The sequence below is a fragment of the Myxocyprinus asiaticus genome, chromosome 22 (genome assembly GCF_019703515.2).
Source record: "Myxocyprinus asiaticus isolate MX2 ecotype Aquarium Trade chromosome 22, UBuf_Myxa_2, whole genome shotgun sequence".
NCBI classification, from domain to species: Eukaryota; Metazoa; Chordata; class Actinopteri; order Cypriniformes; family Catostomidae; genus Myxocyprinus; species Myxocyprinus asiaticus.
The window spans coordinates 4690774-4707326 of record NC_059365.1 but is presented as its reverse complement, the minus strand read 5'-3'; the positions used below and the strand labels follow the sequence as shown (position 1 = coordinate 4707326).

General features: G+C 37.5%; 2 protein-coding genes across 2 annotated transcripts; one reads left to right on the top strand and one right to left on the bottom strand.

The window, feature by feature from the left end:
• Positions 1-1224: 1224 nt before the first annotated feature.
• On the bottom strand, positions 1225-8013 carry LOC127412805 (cis-aconitate decarboxylase-like). Its single transcript, XM_051649458.1, has 6 exons — positions 7907-8013; positions 6890-6953; positions 6069-6256; positions 4984-5076; positions 3483-3688; positions 1225-2520 (listed from the first exon to the last, which is right to left on the bottom strand). The coding sequence occupies exons 1-6, from the start codon at positions 7922-7924 to the stop codon at positions 1593-1595; spliced, it is 1497 nt and encodes a 498-aa protein (XP_051505418.1). The 5' UTR covers positions 7925-8013; the 3' UTR covers positions 1225-1592.
• A 187-nt stretch (positions 8014-8200) lies between these two features.
• On the top strand, positions 8201-14968 carry si:ch211-153b23.3 (uncharacterized). Its single transcript, XM_051649432.1, has 11 exons — positions 8201-8343; positions 9470-9674; positions 10367-11839; positions 11932-12024; positions 12122-12226; positions 12655-12764; positions 12869-13060; positions 13153-13315; positions 13699-13864; positions 14162-14256; positions 14346-14968. Exons 2-11 carry the CDS (start codon positions 9518-9520, stop codon positions 14429-14431), a joined length of 2640 nt encoding a protein of 879 aa, XP_051505392.1. The 5' UTR covers positions 8201-8343; positions 9470-9517; the 3' UTR covers positions 14432-14968.
• Positions 14969-16553: the final 1585 nt, after the last annotated feature.

Here is a 16553-nt window from a genome sequence, read left to right as displayed (position 1 = left end):
TCATCTGAGCTCCACTTCGACGACATTTATAGTTATTTATGTGTTGTTGTTTTTTCACTAGTTTTGTTTTCTCCGGTCAAGCATTAGCGCAAGGCCTATGATCAAGTAATTAATAATTGAAATGATTTTAAAAGAATGTGTGTCCCTATTTATTTTAATTTTTTTTTTTATTTTGTCATTGGTGTAATTGGTGTTAAAAAACAAAAACAAATGTGTATTTTGAAAATACTAAAACTTGTGGAAATGAACTTCCAAGGTCAAAGTTCAGAGGAAGAAGAGGCTGCTCAAATTGTCATATACTGATTTTTCCCAACATGTTGAAGAAGTTACAGTATTCATTTACATTTTAACTAATTTTTTCACATGGTTCATTTAAACGTCATTGGTGTTAGATTGTTTAATGTTCATGTGAAAGATTTATTTTTTGGGGAATTTTTTTTTTTATGGTATGATTTATTGATTTTTGTCTGAACGTTAACGGTTGAGTTGTTCTTAATATTGCCAAGATGTTATAAAATGTACCCAAAGATTTTATGGGCGAAAACTGAAATGAACCAAATTAAAAATTTCAATTTTTTTGTGTCATCATTTATTAGAATGTCCCATGAACTGAGTGCTCTATCGAGAGCTTCTGTTGATTTAACAGTTCCAACATAAGGACACCATGATGTGAAAATATCTTTCCCCCAAATTATTCAGCACTGGAGTTGTTTCTTCCCCAATGTTTGATTGAAATTTACTCAATAGCCAACTTTCTCTTAGACAACTCTGTGGAATGGGAATAATGAACGGTGTTCATTCCAAATGTTTCTCCTCTCCTTAGTTTGTTCAAAACCTTGGTTTGTGTAAACCATTATACAGCCCATTAATCATGCCATTTATCCCTTAATAAATAATTAATCAGTTAAAGTTCTCAAAAACAGAGTCAGATTCGTCGGAGCGCTACCAATTTGCCATCTAATGTTTTATTTTGAAGAAGCATTAACTTTATGGATTATAGATCTTTGGGTCAACTATTCAAAAATATTTTTTCTGGTTTAAGTAAAATGATAATGCATAAGTCATGCAACTCCTTAATCAGAAAAATTACCTTTGTTATTCCTTATTCTGTGAATGAATTTAGCGTGTTTTTTATTTTAATTTTGTCAATGAAAAAAATGGTGGACAAGAAATAATGTATCGTAATAAATATTGAAATTTATTTGAGATATGACCTAAAAAAAGAGCATACACCGATTAAACACAGCTATTAACACAATTAGAGCACAAGTCATCAAGAATTTACCATAACAATTTCATTTATATTTACAAACTAATGTCCAACTATTGTCATAGACATTTGAAAAACATTAAATATGATAAAAAACTTGCATGGAAAACAGATAGCAGAATACGCAAAAGAAGAATTTAGAACTGACATAATTTATATAGAGTACATCAATTCTGGAGAGAAATAACTCTACATTGTTCGACTACTACATCTAACTAATTAAATACAAACTCAAAATGCTGCATTGCATTTGACGAAAAGTTCAAGATTTATGTAACATTATTGCGGTGGCATCTTATGCATCACAAAAGCACCATGCTGTTTACTGCAGCTGTTCGAGTAGTGGTTTGCAGTCATCTAGATGCTCCAGGCCTTCTACAGTGTTAATGAGCCTCTCTACTCTCTCAGGCGCCAGCACCGCACCTGCATTTTTATGAAACTTCTTACGAAGGCTTTCCCCGCTGAGCGGGTTCCTCCAGTGACCGTAGAAGGTGTCGCAGCGCCCTCGTAGAACGTCTCCACTCACCAAGGTTACCTCCACCTCACTGTACATTATGTTGAAATTGGCCGGGTTGTCGTGTGGGTGCTCCAAGCGGACTCGAGACAGGAGCGCATGTAGTTCAGGCCGGTGGAGGGCGTCAGAGTGGAACGACTGCACCGTCACCTCACCATCCAACAGGGCAGTGCATGCGTTGAACTGAAATGAGTGTCGCGCCTCGTGCTCCGACTCTGGGAAGGGACGGTTGATGTACTTAGAGATCGGAACCCTGAGCAAGATGTCCTGCACCAAGTTTGGAGAGATGCTTCCACCTCTAAGGCCAACCAGGGCCTTGTGCACAATGGCGGCAGCATCGGCAACCCAGTGCATTCCGAGGTGGGCGGGAAAGCGTTTGAAAGCAATGTCTTGACTTTCCAGCAGGAAGCTATGCTCTTCCTCGTCAGGGGAACTTATGGGGTGTGGGGCGTAGTCTTCGTAGAAAGCACTGAAACCAGCTACCCCAGGAACTGCATCCAGGACCAGAGGACTTGCTTCAAGCCTGCGAGATGCCAGCAGAGCTGCTTCAAGACCAAGACGAGATGCATTACCAATGTGGAGCGGTTTGGACTGAGTTGCAGCGTTAGCCATTGGTGCACCTGCCAGCGATGCAGCGATGGCCAGTGCATTACTGCACTGGTTGTGGTCCAGAGAGAGGAGGCGGGCACAGGCTGCAGCACTACCCAGGGTGCCCACAACACTGGGTGGATGAAACCTTATAGAACAAAGAGAGAGAGTGCAAAGTCATTATTATAGAGTTAAAAAAAAAAAAAAAAAGAAAAAAAAAAAACGATCCAAAAAATGTTGGGTTCCAGCAATAAAATGGTTTCTTGTCAAGTATATTCATAGAATATTTAATATCATTTTCATGGTAATTTTAATTGTAAATGTTATAAAGTTTTAAATATTGATCTATTCCTTTCACACACCCAGCATTTCACTTCAGAAGACATTAACTAATCCACTTGAATTGTGTGGATTACTTTTATAATGGCTATATGTGCTTTCTGGAGCTTAAAAAATGTGGCACCCATTCACTTGCATTTTAAGGACCTACAGAGCTGTAATATTCTTCCAGAAATCTTTGTTTGTGTTCTGCTGAAGAAAGAAAGCCATACACATCTGGGATGTCATGAGGGTGAGTAAATGATGAGAGAATTTTCATTTTTGGATGAACTATCACTTTAAGAGAAAGATCTGAGTAGCAGGCTACTTTAACAAAAGTCTCAATTTGCTCTCAATTTAATCTCATTAATGTCTAGGTGAAACAATTGATATCTTAATGAGATCTTGTATGTGATTTATCTTTCCTATGGGATTGGCCATTCTCAAGACAATGCATAGTGCGCATATTCAATATCCTTCTCTTTTGTTTTTCACAGATATTATTTTAAAACCAAGCTGTACTCTGTTTTCCGTGCACTCAGGAAATAACACATTACCAACCATTTAACTCCATTCTTGGAGCACAAATATAACTGCTGTGCATAAACACCCTTCTGAAGGAGTTTTGAGAAGCTTCTTTTCACACTAAATCTGCACTTCCCTGACCCTCCCAGCTGAATGTTTGACTTTATAGAAAGCTGAGCCTGTTCTCACGACATTTGCTGTACTTAGAAATATAATTATTGCTCTTGGTTACTTAGGTTGAAAATGGGACAAAGAGGGGACTCAAACCTCTTAGGGATGTTGTGAGCCTTATTGGAGAATCTCATGAGTCGACCCTGTATTTCGATACCCACATTGAAGGCGGTGAGAAAGTCAAGGCCACTTGGTTTGCTGTTGTTGGGCAACATGCCAATTATTGCCAGCAGGGCAGGGAGTACTGCTCCAGAGGGGTGGGTCGCAGGATGCCAAGTGTCGTCAAAGTCCATTGAGTGAGTCTGTGGAAAACCAACTATATCAAAGAAGTCTAGAATATAGATCTAGAGTTCATTTCCCATCCATGGCCCATTGCACGTAATTGCCTCCTGACATCACGACTAGTTGTGCCATAACGAAGCAGAGAGAAAGGTACAACTTGTGCATGACTGTGGGTGGTATGGGCAAGGCCTCAAGTCTGTCTAGTTTTGATTTGTCAAATATAATATTTGACCAGCTTTGGTTTTCTCCAGTGGCACTCCAGGAAGTATTACAAATGCTAGAATTGTATTCCTCAAATCGAAACTAGACAGACCTAAAGCCTTGCCCATACTACCCACAGTCATGTACAAGTTGTTCCTTTCTCTCTGCTTTGTTATGGCCAGACTAGTCATGATGTCTGAAGGCAAATACGTGCAACACTTTATTTAGAAGGTTCACTTCAGACATTACTACAACAACATGGATATTTCTTTAGTCCAAGAAAGTTCCACAGTGCTGAGGTTTCGTGATGCTTTAAATTTGTTTTTCAACTTAGAAATATTTGGCTGGATATTTTTATGGTACCAAAAATGGTGCTAAATGGTACAAAACAAGGTTATGATGTCATGGTTCACTGACTGGGTGGATACTTATTTCAGGGTGTGCAAAACAGAGATTTATGGAAAAACACGAGTATGTGTCCAGGATGCTGAATCATTTATCCACATATTCACTAACTATATAAACAAACACAACCAGAACCTTAACCATGGTAAACATTGAAGGGGACAGTATTCATATAGAAGTTGAGCTTAATCCACAGTAATTTTGGCATAATGTTGATTAACACAAAAAAATAATTTGGACTATATTATTTGTTATTTTAAAGCAGTTACATACAGTAATGCACTTACAATGGAAGTGATTGGGGCCAGTCCACAAACGCTAAAATGCACATACTTTCAAGCATATAGCCACAAGACGTAAACAATATACATGTAAATATGAATTTATTGTGATAAAATCACTTACTAACCTCATCTGTGTAAAGTTATATCCAATACCAGGATTACAGTTAAAGTTGCAACACTGGATATAACTTTACACAGACACTAAAATCATGTTAACATGTATAATGTTTACATCTTGTGGCTATACTTTTGAATCAATGTGTATTTTAGGGTTTATAGACTGGCCCCATTCACTTTCATTGTAAGCGCCTTACTGTAATGGTTACAGTGTAACCGCAACTTTTTTTCTTTAAACAAAGGAGGGTTAAATTATTTTCATGGAAATCAACATTATGCTGTACTGCTCAATATACTTAAATACTTACTGCTATGCCATTGACAAAGGCTGCAAGGGTTGGGGAGAGCTTCACGCCTTGGCGCCCATAGACGAAGCTGATGTCATCGGAAGCATACATATGCTTTGGGAAAGAGGATAAATGACTGGTCAGTACATGCAACTTATTCACACAAACACATATCAGAGACAGCCAACATCACGTCTTGAAGAATGACACTTTGTAAGCACTATATACAGCCTGGCCTCTGTCAGCAAAGAAGGAAAAATGCAGACTTGAGTCAAGACAGTAAACAGACAAGCTAACTATGTGTAAGGAAGAAATGTACTCTATAAAGGTCATGCCATCACTCAAGGGACTAACTGAAATGAATGCCAGTACTTATGATTCCACTGAAAAATAATGTTCAGAATGAAAATGACCAATGAGATGACTGCTTAAGAAAAACAGGTTGTTTACTCCATCTTTGAAAGTCACTCATTCACACATGGTTGCTGCTTAACTTTCCCTTAAAGATGAATTGGTACAAATATGCATTCCAACTAACTTGAGTTTCTGAACATGTTTCTGATATTCTAGATTAAATTTTTTTACATTTTCTGAACACAATGTGAGTGGTACTTTCTCATGCAATAGTTGCCACAATGATGCTAAGGTGCTGGTGTTAGTTGTTAAGATGTTCGGAGTAGATTTAGCCTACTGCGTTACGGTTTCTATGGTTTTCTGGGTGGTTGCTAGAGTTTTGCAAGATGGTTACTTGCTGGCCCAAGTTAGAAGAGCCCACCCACCAGTTTCCTGATATTCTGACCCTCAACTATGGCTCTGGTCCCTCCAATGTAAATTTATGAGATTTTCCTACCATATTATTGTTTGTCATGGGAAAAACTCCTCTCCTAGCCCAATAAGCTGCACGATTGAGGTATCATTAATTAGTTATGCACCTAAGTTTAATACTTACGGTTAGGGGGTTTGTTTTCAAATCCCTAAACCCAAGTATGAGCAATAGTAATAATGATACTTGCTTAGCAAACACCACTGACATTGTCAATTATATCTTGGTCATCTCATATTACCATCATTATGAAGTTACATATCCTCTTGGCACTATGCCCTACCTGGCAGTGTTGCAGGGCTAGTTCAAATACATCGGTTGTGCTCCCTAAAAGCCCAACACCGATGCTGTCCAGCACCATACGTTTGCTGCGCTGCAGCACGGTTGGGGACAGATGTCTTGGCTGCACGCTCTGAATGAACCTGCCAAAGCTGCTGGTCACGGACTCCTCAGGGGCAGGGCGCTCGGCCACTACAAACAGACAAGAGACTGTGTAAATTAACACTAAAACTTTATAAAGCTGGGCAGCACCTAGACACCTTTCTGGCTGTCTAGAAGGTAACCATCTGTATGCCAAAGTCTCGTGAGACTCACATTTGCTGTTACTAAGGTTAGGATTAGGTTTAGGGGTAGGGGTAGGGGTAGAGTTTCTGTGGGACTCCAAATAAACATAATAAATGCAGTTAGTGAACGTCTCATGCGACACATTTGGCATCTGGATGGATACCTTCTAGATACAACCCATCTTTCTTAGTGCCAATGACTACTTCTTGCGATGATTACCGTACATCACCCAGATGTCTATTTGATGTGTGTTTACACCTGGACGATGTATATTTTAGGTTGTTGCTCATCTGCAATATGTCTATTAGACTATTTAGAAAGTATGTAAATCTGATATTTTCAAAATGTTTAGCAGATGTTAATTAGCACATGTACATATCCGAGATATCCGTTTTAGATCTTTTCATCTGGAAAGCATCACATTCTGTAATTAACATCTGATAATGTGACACAAAACAGTCTGCTTTAGTTAATTACGCCCCTACACTGATAAGCAGAAGATTTAAGGAAGTAAGGTGTTGACAAATAGAGCTTGCTCACCATCTAGTGCAGACTTATGGAGTCCTCGAGCAGTAGACAAAACAGACAGGCATCTGGTAGATCTCTGTGGACAAACAATTGTGTTTGAGTGACTTATTAGATCGATCAATATCTATATACAGTACTGTGCAAAAGTCTTAGGCACATAAGATGTTTCACAAAAGCATTTGTCTTAAGATGGTTAATTATATCTTCAGCTTTAGTGTGTCAATAGGAAATATAAATGTTAGACTCCCAAACATTACTTTGCAAATAGAAAAGATTAGAATAGAAGAACAGGGAGCCCTGCAACAGATGTCATGGTCCCTATAGAGCCCCCCACTGAACATTGTGTCAGTTTGAGATTACATATAGAGACAGAAGCAATTGATACAGCTGAAATAGATAGAAGAACTGTGGTGAATTCTCCAAGAAGCATGGAACATCCAAGAAAAACTGTCCAGGTGTACCTAGGAGAATTGGTGCTGTTTTAAAGACAAAGGTGGCCACACCAAATATTGATTTAGCTTTTTATGTTTACTGGACATTAAGTGATAAATGAAAACTATTTATGCCATTATTTTTTGAAGACATCCTCACTATGCAACATTTTTTACAGTACTGTGTGTGTGTGTGTGTGTGTATATATATATATATATAATATAGATTTGTTTCTATGCTATACTTTCTTGACATGCAGAAGCACAGATAAAATGCACATTTCAAAATGTCAAAATTTACATAATAAATGCTTCACTGCTTTATTTGAAACCATGCAAAGGCCACTTTCAGTTTTATTTAACAAGATTTTTTGGAATAGCTATCCAAAGTGAAATCATGTAGTTTTGCATCTATGAAACATTTTTAAAAAAAAATTATTTAAGAACATTTATTGTAAACTTTACAGTTTGGCTTAAGTAATATACCATTCCTGCCAGTATACCATTATTTAAATTAATTTTACTTTATAAAACTAGCAAACACATATATGAATCTAGAACTTACATTTACACAACATGATAGCATAAAATTCTCTACCTGTACAGTTAAAAGCATGTTGTCGTTTTTTGTTTTTGTGGTTTCAAAGACGAAGTTGTCTTCTTTGCTCTTATCTTTTTTTTTGCCGTGGATATCTTGTAGATAGAGGATGCTCATTTGCTGGAGTCAGGTGTGTCCAGATCTCCTTTTTATACAGTACTCAACCACGAAAGACAGTGATACACCCACTGAACACACAGAAGAACCAGGGCTGGAACTTCCGGTACTGTTTTTTTTATTTAGGTCCATAGGTGGAATTTCACAGAAGGAAACAAATTGTCTATTGCAAGGGTTAATGATGTCATCATTGATGAAAGGACATGGGTTGGTTGGCATCACTGTTGCTCCTCCTACCTCCATTGAGTATGTTTCTATAAACTTAAAGCATTCTTCACAAGCATCTCAACACTTCAATACAGATCAGCAATCTTCATTAGGTAAGTTTCTTCTTTCTGTAATCATTTTAATAAGAGAACATAGGCACTACACTTAAGATATCACAGTGTTATATATCAGGGTAGTTGATGCATAATGTGTCAGACCTTTTTAGATTAAAATTTATAAATGTATATTTCACTAATTCATTTTAAAAGTGCAAATATTCGATGTAGTCTCAATTTAAGATAATTAAAGATGCATGTATAATTATAAATACAAGAGAATTTGCAAAATGCTGTTTAAAATAGTTTTAGATGGAATATAGCATGTCACACCATATGACACTCTCCAAAAGTATTGTATGGCAAATGCCATCTAAGTGGGAACATCATCATTTCATTGCAAACTCTTAAAAATCTTAAAAACAAAGTCAGCTCAGACTCACTAAAAGTTTATCCTCAAGTGTTGTCCACAAACTGCTGTCTGTCTGTGTTGACTGCCTTCAGCATGTTTGAAATGAACCAGACTCAGTCTCTTTAGTTGTCAAACAAGTTGTTTCCTGGACTGTAACACTACCAGCTCATTAGGACAGCTAAGAGTCACATTTGTGTTAAAGAGGCAGTTTGAGTTTTAAAAAAAAAATTTTTTTTACCCTATGCCTGAGGGTTTAAACATTGGCTCCTACACAGCTGGCTGCTCAACCAAACACCTGTGCCACTTACCTACGATAGAGTGGGCGGATATGACACTGAAAACAGCAGTGAATAAAGTGTTTAGCACACACCCCATATATGACAAGAGGAAAGAGTGCCAGAGAAGGGAAAATGAGGCTTTGACATAACAAGTCTATTATTTAACATTACATTTGAACACTTTATTCTCTATTCTCTTTTATTTTAGCATTTGAAAATAGTCAAAAAAAGTGACTGATTACATGTTTTGATTGGTAGTACCTAACCACTGGTGTACATATAACCATCTCTAAATGTACAGATTGTAGAAAGTCAATTAATGCTGATATCCATAAATTATATGGGGAGTATTAATGGGGAGTGATCAAGTTATTACTTATTTAAGTACACTGTGAATCAGTTAATTGATGATTATGAGATTTGTTCTTTGAATGATCAAAGTTTAGCATTGCAACAAACGTCAAATTTTTACTCTTTACCTTGTCCTATTTAGGCTATTTAATATTATCAGCTGAAGCAACGATTTAAAGTGAAAGAGGGCATGGCCTCAGCAAGTGGGTTTCCAGCAAGTTTTTACAGTGAGCCAGGCGTGCTCGGGCTCCTGGCCAATGGCATTAGTGCTTTCCTTGTCCTACTGCAGAACTTCCATGGTGCCAGGACTGGCATTCCTGCAGAGGGAGTGGAAAACATCTTAGCAGGTCTCTTTTTAGACTATATATACTAACTCATTGGTTTTGTTATTTTGAATAAATAAACAACAAGCAAGAATTAGACATGTATATGTTAAAGGTGATGATTGTGATTTTTCGTTGTTGGATTACTTTCTCCTATATATGTCCAGAGACAACTATAAGTAACCCCTTATAGTTGAAAAAAAAAAAAAAGGTGTAAACATTATGGCGTTATTAAACCATTGCTCTTTGTTTGAGCATTCTGACCGACTGATTTACCGTCCAATATCAGATGGGAGTATTTGGGAAACATGTTTGAAACAGTGGGTCTCATTCACTAACCGTGCATACATACGTATTTGTGCACAAAATCTGCGTACGAACAGTTTCACGCTTGATTCATAAATAAGTTTGCACTAAAATTTAGTCTAAATTTAGTTAAGGTTCTGTTTCATTAACATTAGAACGATGGTAAGAACAAATTCATATGCGTACGCACCAGTTGTGAATCAGGCAATTTTTTTTGTGAGAAGTTTTCCTGTGTGTACAAGTACGCAAAATCTATGCAATTTTTAGTGAATGAGGCCTAGTAATTATTTTTGCAATTCAATTTGGTGTCAATAGTGGTGCGGAACTTACACACTTCACCTTTAATACCAGTATCACACTGCTAAGTTCCAAGAGTGGCCTCACCTTTCTTTGTATGCTAATTTGTGCAGGTGTTCATCTTATTCTAATTGGCGGAGTGTGTCAGCTTGTGGCAGGCTTGCTGTCTTTCCGAAAATATGACCATCTGAGTGGCACATCCTTTGTAGGATATGCAGCACTTTGGGGGAGCTATGGGGCCACAAGAATCTTTCTAGGTGCCAACCAACCAAGTCCAAACCCTTTCAATGAATCAGCAATGATAAATAGCACATCCCAAGAGCTAAACATAAACTCTACTCTCAATACAACCATCATTCCAATGTACATCAAAGAGTCTGCCATAGCTGGGCTAGTACCTTACATCCTTCTGTCCTTTCTACTGGCCTTCTGTTCAGCAACAGTAAACTACATCATGCCCTTTGTGTTTGGAGCCATCACCCTCACACTGATATTTGAGGCTGTAGGTCTGGTGGCAGGATGGGCTCTCGTGGTTTCTGGCATTCTGGAGCTCCTAATCCTTCTCTTTGCCATATATGGCTCATCAGCACTGCTAATTAAGGGATTAGCCCAACGATATGTGCTGAAAGGTTTTGGAAACCCTCTCTTCAACGTGCTGCTCCTTGGAACCACCAATGCTAGCAGCTCCCAAAGCCTGGGCCAGGAGAAGAAAAAAAACACCAAGTATGCTGAACCTATGGCCTTGGGATTCTTCTGCGACACGGTTTCTCCATTTATCTTTGCCTTCTACGCCTTTGGCTACTTCCCATCAATCCAAGTAGCTGCCATCTGGATATCCATCAATTCTGCTGCTCAGCTTTTATCTAGCTATTATGCATACCTGCGTCAAGACTGCTACCATGCAACCAAGTTTGGATTTCATTGCATTTTTTGGTTGGTGAAGACCTGGGAAGAGTATGTGGTATCTGCATTCATTGGCAGGACTGAGGCTGGTCAAGTAAGGCAAGCCATGGTTGGGAACTGGTTCTTCCTATCTGCTGCCATGGTTTTCTGCATTGTGAGTCTCAACAAAGACACTCTTGAGCTGGTCCACAATTCGGTTTTCGTCCTGGTGACCATATCAACCATCTCCCAGATCCCCATTGATGGGTACTACATATTTTTTGGAGTGACCTGTTCCCTATTCACTGTCCTTTCCTTCTATGGCACCTTTGCTCGGCTCATCAACACCATTGCTGAGAAGTTCTTGATTCCTATTGGACCCCAACTGGTCTCCACTGAATCCCTCCAAAGATGTCTTGGCTTCCTCAAGAGGTCTAATTTGGATGAGCCTGAAGGTAAAGGTGCATTGCTTCCTGATGCATTATTCTATCTCACCAACGGGGTTGCCGCTCTCTCAGCCATTCACAGCAGTCAGTATGGACTGGCGTTCTTCGACCTGACTGTTCCCTGGCTACTCATCCCAGGAGCCATCATCCAGGCCTATGTCAGTCGGCTTCAGGTACAAGGAGGCCAGAGGTTCGGCTCAGTCATTCCCTCATTTTATGTAGCTATTTGGGCTACTTGGAGCTGGTTTAGGTTTGCAGGTATGAGAGTATAATATTTCATTGATAGAATTAAAAAATACTTTCCTGAAATTTTGGATAGAATTGTAAAATGTTGAATTTTTCCCTTGCAGGACATCGGTTGCAAATATCTGCAGAGTCAGCAAATGGATTTGCAGCTGGGGCGATAGCCTTCTTGGTCATCAATGCTTTCTTGATTCTAGTTGGTAAGTCTGTGTACTATTAGGTACTGTGTACGTAAGATACGTCGTATAAAACAAGTTTCGTCATGTAATTTGACAAATTGGCCTTCTTTCTTTACAGCTGCCTATGGCAGTCTTGTTCTGTTAGCGCTGACCACAGTCATGGAGGTCATCATAGTCTGTTTTCTTCTCTCTGTTTTTGGAAGACTTCCCTACAAACTGGAAGGTACAGTACAGAATTTATCTTCACACATTTTGTAACCCTAACTAAACGTAACAGTATTCAGGATTCAACAAAGATGCTTAAATTACATAAAATATTGGTAATTTTGCCAAGTAGGACATGCTCCTGGAACAGCATTTCTGTCAACTGAAGGTAGTCTTAACCCTAACCCCAACACTAACCCTAACCACTGAACTACCCCTACAATTAGAAGAAAATTATATCTTTAGAAGCATGTTGTTCAAGCCCCAACCCCAACCCCAACCCCACCCCTAACCCTATCCCTGACCTTAAAATCTGATTGGTTCATACGAATGTTGCTTCAGGACCAATAAGTATGTTCATACATGTCCTACTACGCTAAATGTAAAATATCATGTCTAAAAATCACATTCCATTTTCTCCAAACTCTTTTTTTTTTTTTTTTTTAGTTGCTATGCTTGCAATTTTTGCAATCATTTGCTTGTATGGCATGCTAGCATCCCTTGTGAACAGTATCTTCTCTAAGACATTGATACCAGTTGGACCTTCCCTTATTAAGGTATAAGATGATTTACCAATGAGGACAAAATGTTTATGAAGTTTAATTAAGTCACACATTCATTGTTAGACAGAAACTTAGTCCAGTTGATCTGTTTCTCCAAGGACAAGAGGAAGAAGGAATCTGTGACCACACACCCATGTTTCATTGCCAATTCCCGGGAAACCAGTGGACTTCTCAAGATTGCCAAATTGCTGGAAAACAACGGAGTGTGTGGCATCCCTACAGACACAGTATATGCCTTGGCTGCTTCATGCAAGAACCCCAGGGCAATTGAGAAGATCTACAGCATCAAAGTACGTGCTTGTATTTCTGTAATACAATATTATTTTACAAACGATCAAATGCTTGTGCTCTGTCAATTAACCCATTAACTTCTCTCTGGTAGGACCGTCCTGCAGAGAAACCTATTTGCATCTGTATTTCAAGTGTGGAGCAGCTTGTGGCTGCAAAACCTCCTTTCAGTCCTCTTCTATGGGAGTTCATGAGAAATGTCTACCCAGGAGGCATTAGCTGCATCGTTCCAAAGGGGGATTGGCTCTTAAAACTTGGTAGGGTTTATCAGTTACCGATAAAGGTTAAAAAAAAATAATTAAACAGTGATTTTTGCCAATGGTTCCCTAATGGTTATGCTTCAGGGCCCAAATTCCACCTGCTAGACCTGTACCAAGCCAGCACTAACCAGCTTAACCAGCCTAGACCAGCATAGGAATTGCATGCTGGTTAAGCTGGTTAAGCTGGTCTTTCAACAGGGGTTTTCTCCTCCCTTTTAAAATTTGATAAGCCTATTTATTTTGTTATCCTAAATGTGCACGATTACATGTTTTTTTTTGCATAGTATTATTTACATTTTCACATTGTTTTCAACATCTGTTGAGAACTACTGATTTTATCTGTTGTCTTATGTAACTTTCCATGGTCTTGATGTTCTCAGGTGTGGGACCTGCATATGACTGCGTTGGGACCAGAGACAGCATTATGATTCGAGTACCTGACCACACCGTTACGGCTCACCTGTGTGAATTCACTGGTCCATTGGCCATCACATCAGCCAATCCCAGTGGAGAAGCTGACAGTGTCCACCATGACATGGTCATAAAGTACGTTGTCATTTATCAAAGCATGAAATGTACATGAAATGTTACCTTCAGAAGACCCCAAAGAACAGGTTAAACATAAAACTCTTTTAAATGTAAGGTGCAATGATCCATTTACTAATAAGCAGTGTGTTCTGTGATCAAAGGTTTTATCAATATCCTAAACCAAAACCTCTTCTGATGCCAACTTTATTATCAGGAAGGATGTATTTTCCGCTTGTCTTGACAGTTTATATTAAGTTAGTCCTTGATTGATGGAATCAAGGTATAATCGGGCCATTGTTTTCTTTCTTCAAACAGTCGTCTTGGGCACAAGATTGAAGGAGTTCTGTGTGATGGGGAATCCAATGAGGTGGTGGCTTCAACTGTAGTGAACTGCCTGAAAATTGATGAAGGTAAAATGATATACCAGATAGTTTTAATTTCACTGAAATATTTATACCATTCGAAAAACAATGATAATATATGCACGTTCATTTTTCAGGAACTATCGGCATTCTACGTGAAGGTTGTGTGCCTGCACTGAAAGTTAGGCAGATTTTTGAACGGGTGAAAAACAACATGCTATAAAAAGAAAATCATCTTCTCCAGCATCTGTAGTTGCTTTATTTTATGTGAAGGATTGTTTAGTCTGCACATATGAACAGAAAACATTAAATAACTTTATAGCATTATCAACAATGTATATGTCAAGAAGTATGATCTTGTAACATATTAAAAAGTTGCTCAGTGAATATGTTATGCATTTTCACTTCCATATGTTTGCAGATGTTTTACCAAAGTTTGGTATCACATCTTAACAGAATTTGGTGAAGTTTTGAAACAATGTTTAAAAAATTGAACCATTCTTTTTATTAATTACTATTTATGCATTATTTCATTGTATCACATTGTAATGTGTTTGTTACTTAACAGTAACTGAATTGTATAGTTCTATGAAACACATGAGCATTAGAATCAGAGTGACATTTATATTTTATTTTTGCAAAATAAGCTTATGTATGTATATTGTGCACAGAGAAACTGTATATTAATATATGTGTGTGTATGTGTGTGTGTGTGTTTGTTAATTTCTCCAGTGTTCTTTATTACTGGCTAATAAAATATTGGAACACAAAGATTCGATGTGTTATGATAATCAAAGTTTATTAGAACTAGTAGTAGAACAAAACAAGACAAAGCACAAAAATATAAAAGAAAAAGTACTACAAAAAATATACAGAATTTACAGACAATATACACTAAATAGAATACACTAAATATTCACGCAGGTGTATATATACATAGGCCAAATGTTCAGACCACGTACAGATTACAAAGTATACAAAATATGTAAATTTTGGTGGAATTTGCAGATGTATAATTATGTACATTTTGCTATTCTCTAACTATTAGAGGTGTTATGTAAGTGAGGATTGTTTGCCATTTTAGGGGATTGTAACAATGTAGAACACAAACTTACTTTAAAAACTTAAAGTTAAATAGTTTTAACTTTTATGCATGATATATTTCAGTATCTATTGTTGTAGGCATAATTGAAATGTCAATTATCCAAACAGGCTTTATTGCTCTGTTATCTCAGAGAACAATAGCATATAATGGTGTTTACTGTTTTAGCTTGATGGCCAATGTGGTCATAATAATAACATCACAAGCCATATTTAAAAATGTTTTTTAACAGTTTTTTTTAAGCAGAGCGGTTTTCTGACAAACGTTCCAAAAACGTGTTTGTTATTTTGATTTACTTTTCGCGGTAACAAATTTGTGGGTCATTTCGCTTCATTCTAATCTAAATTTTGTTATAATTTTGTTTAACACTGTACAATACGGTTCTAATCATTCACATTAGTTAATGCATTCCTATATATTCACTGTGCATTTTCACACTGAGAATAAATGAGTTCATCCAAAAGCTGAAAAATTTTGCTTTCAGAGGCTTTATATGGAGTTAGGATGAAAATAAGGTGCATTTCGAACTGTTCTGAGACCAGTGCAGACAGACAGCACACTGGAGGTTAAGCCATTCACTAAACAGGGAGCAAGGGAGCATCCTAAGTGCATTCACTCCTAACATCTGGTCAAAAGTCCAGTTTCAGGATGCTGATGATGTTTGGACCACTCAACATGTTTGGCAGACATGGGACAATGATTATTAGTACATAGATTCAGAATTATATCATTTTATATTAAAATGATTTAGCAGTGATTTGATGATGCTGGGCATTACTTTTAATCAGAATTATGTATTCATCTTTCTAGAAAATAAAATGTAATGTTTATAACGTCTCAAAAACATGAATAACCAACACTCCTGGACACATAATAAACTATTTGATGAAAACAATCTGACTTTCTATAGCTTGGTATTTCTTACAACTTAATCCCGCTGTCCAGATATGAGGACATACATTTTTAGGAAAACTATTTGCTCTAGAAATTATTATTATTATTATTATTATTATTATTATTATTATTATTGCTTGTTTATTAGGTGCTACTAATTTAGTTACAAATCAAAAAATTTACTTGAAAATGCACACATTCATCAGGAGGTTAATTTTTTATCAAAGCTGAATAAGTTCGATACTGAAACACTTTGTCTATGTTATGTTGCAACATTAATGTGATTTCCACTCATACTGATCTATGTTTGTGCTGTCACAAAGCATTATTGAACATATTGTAAGTAAAG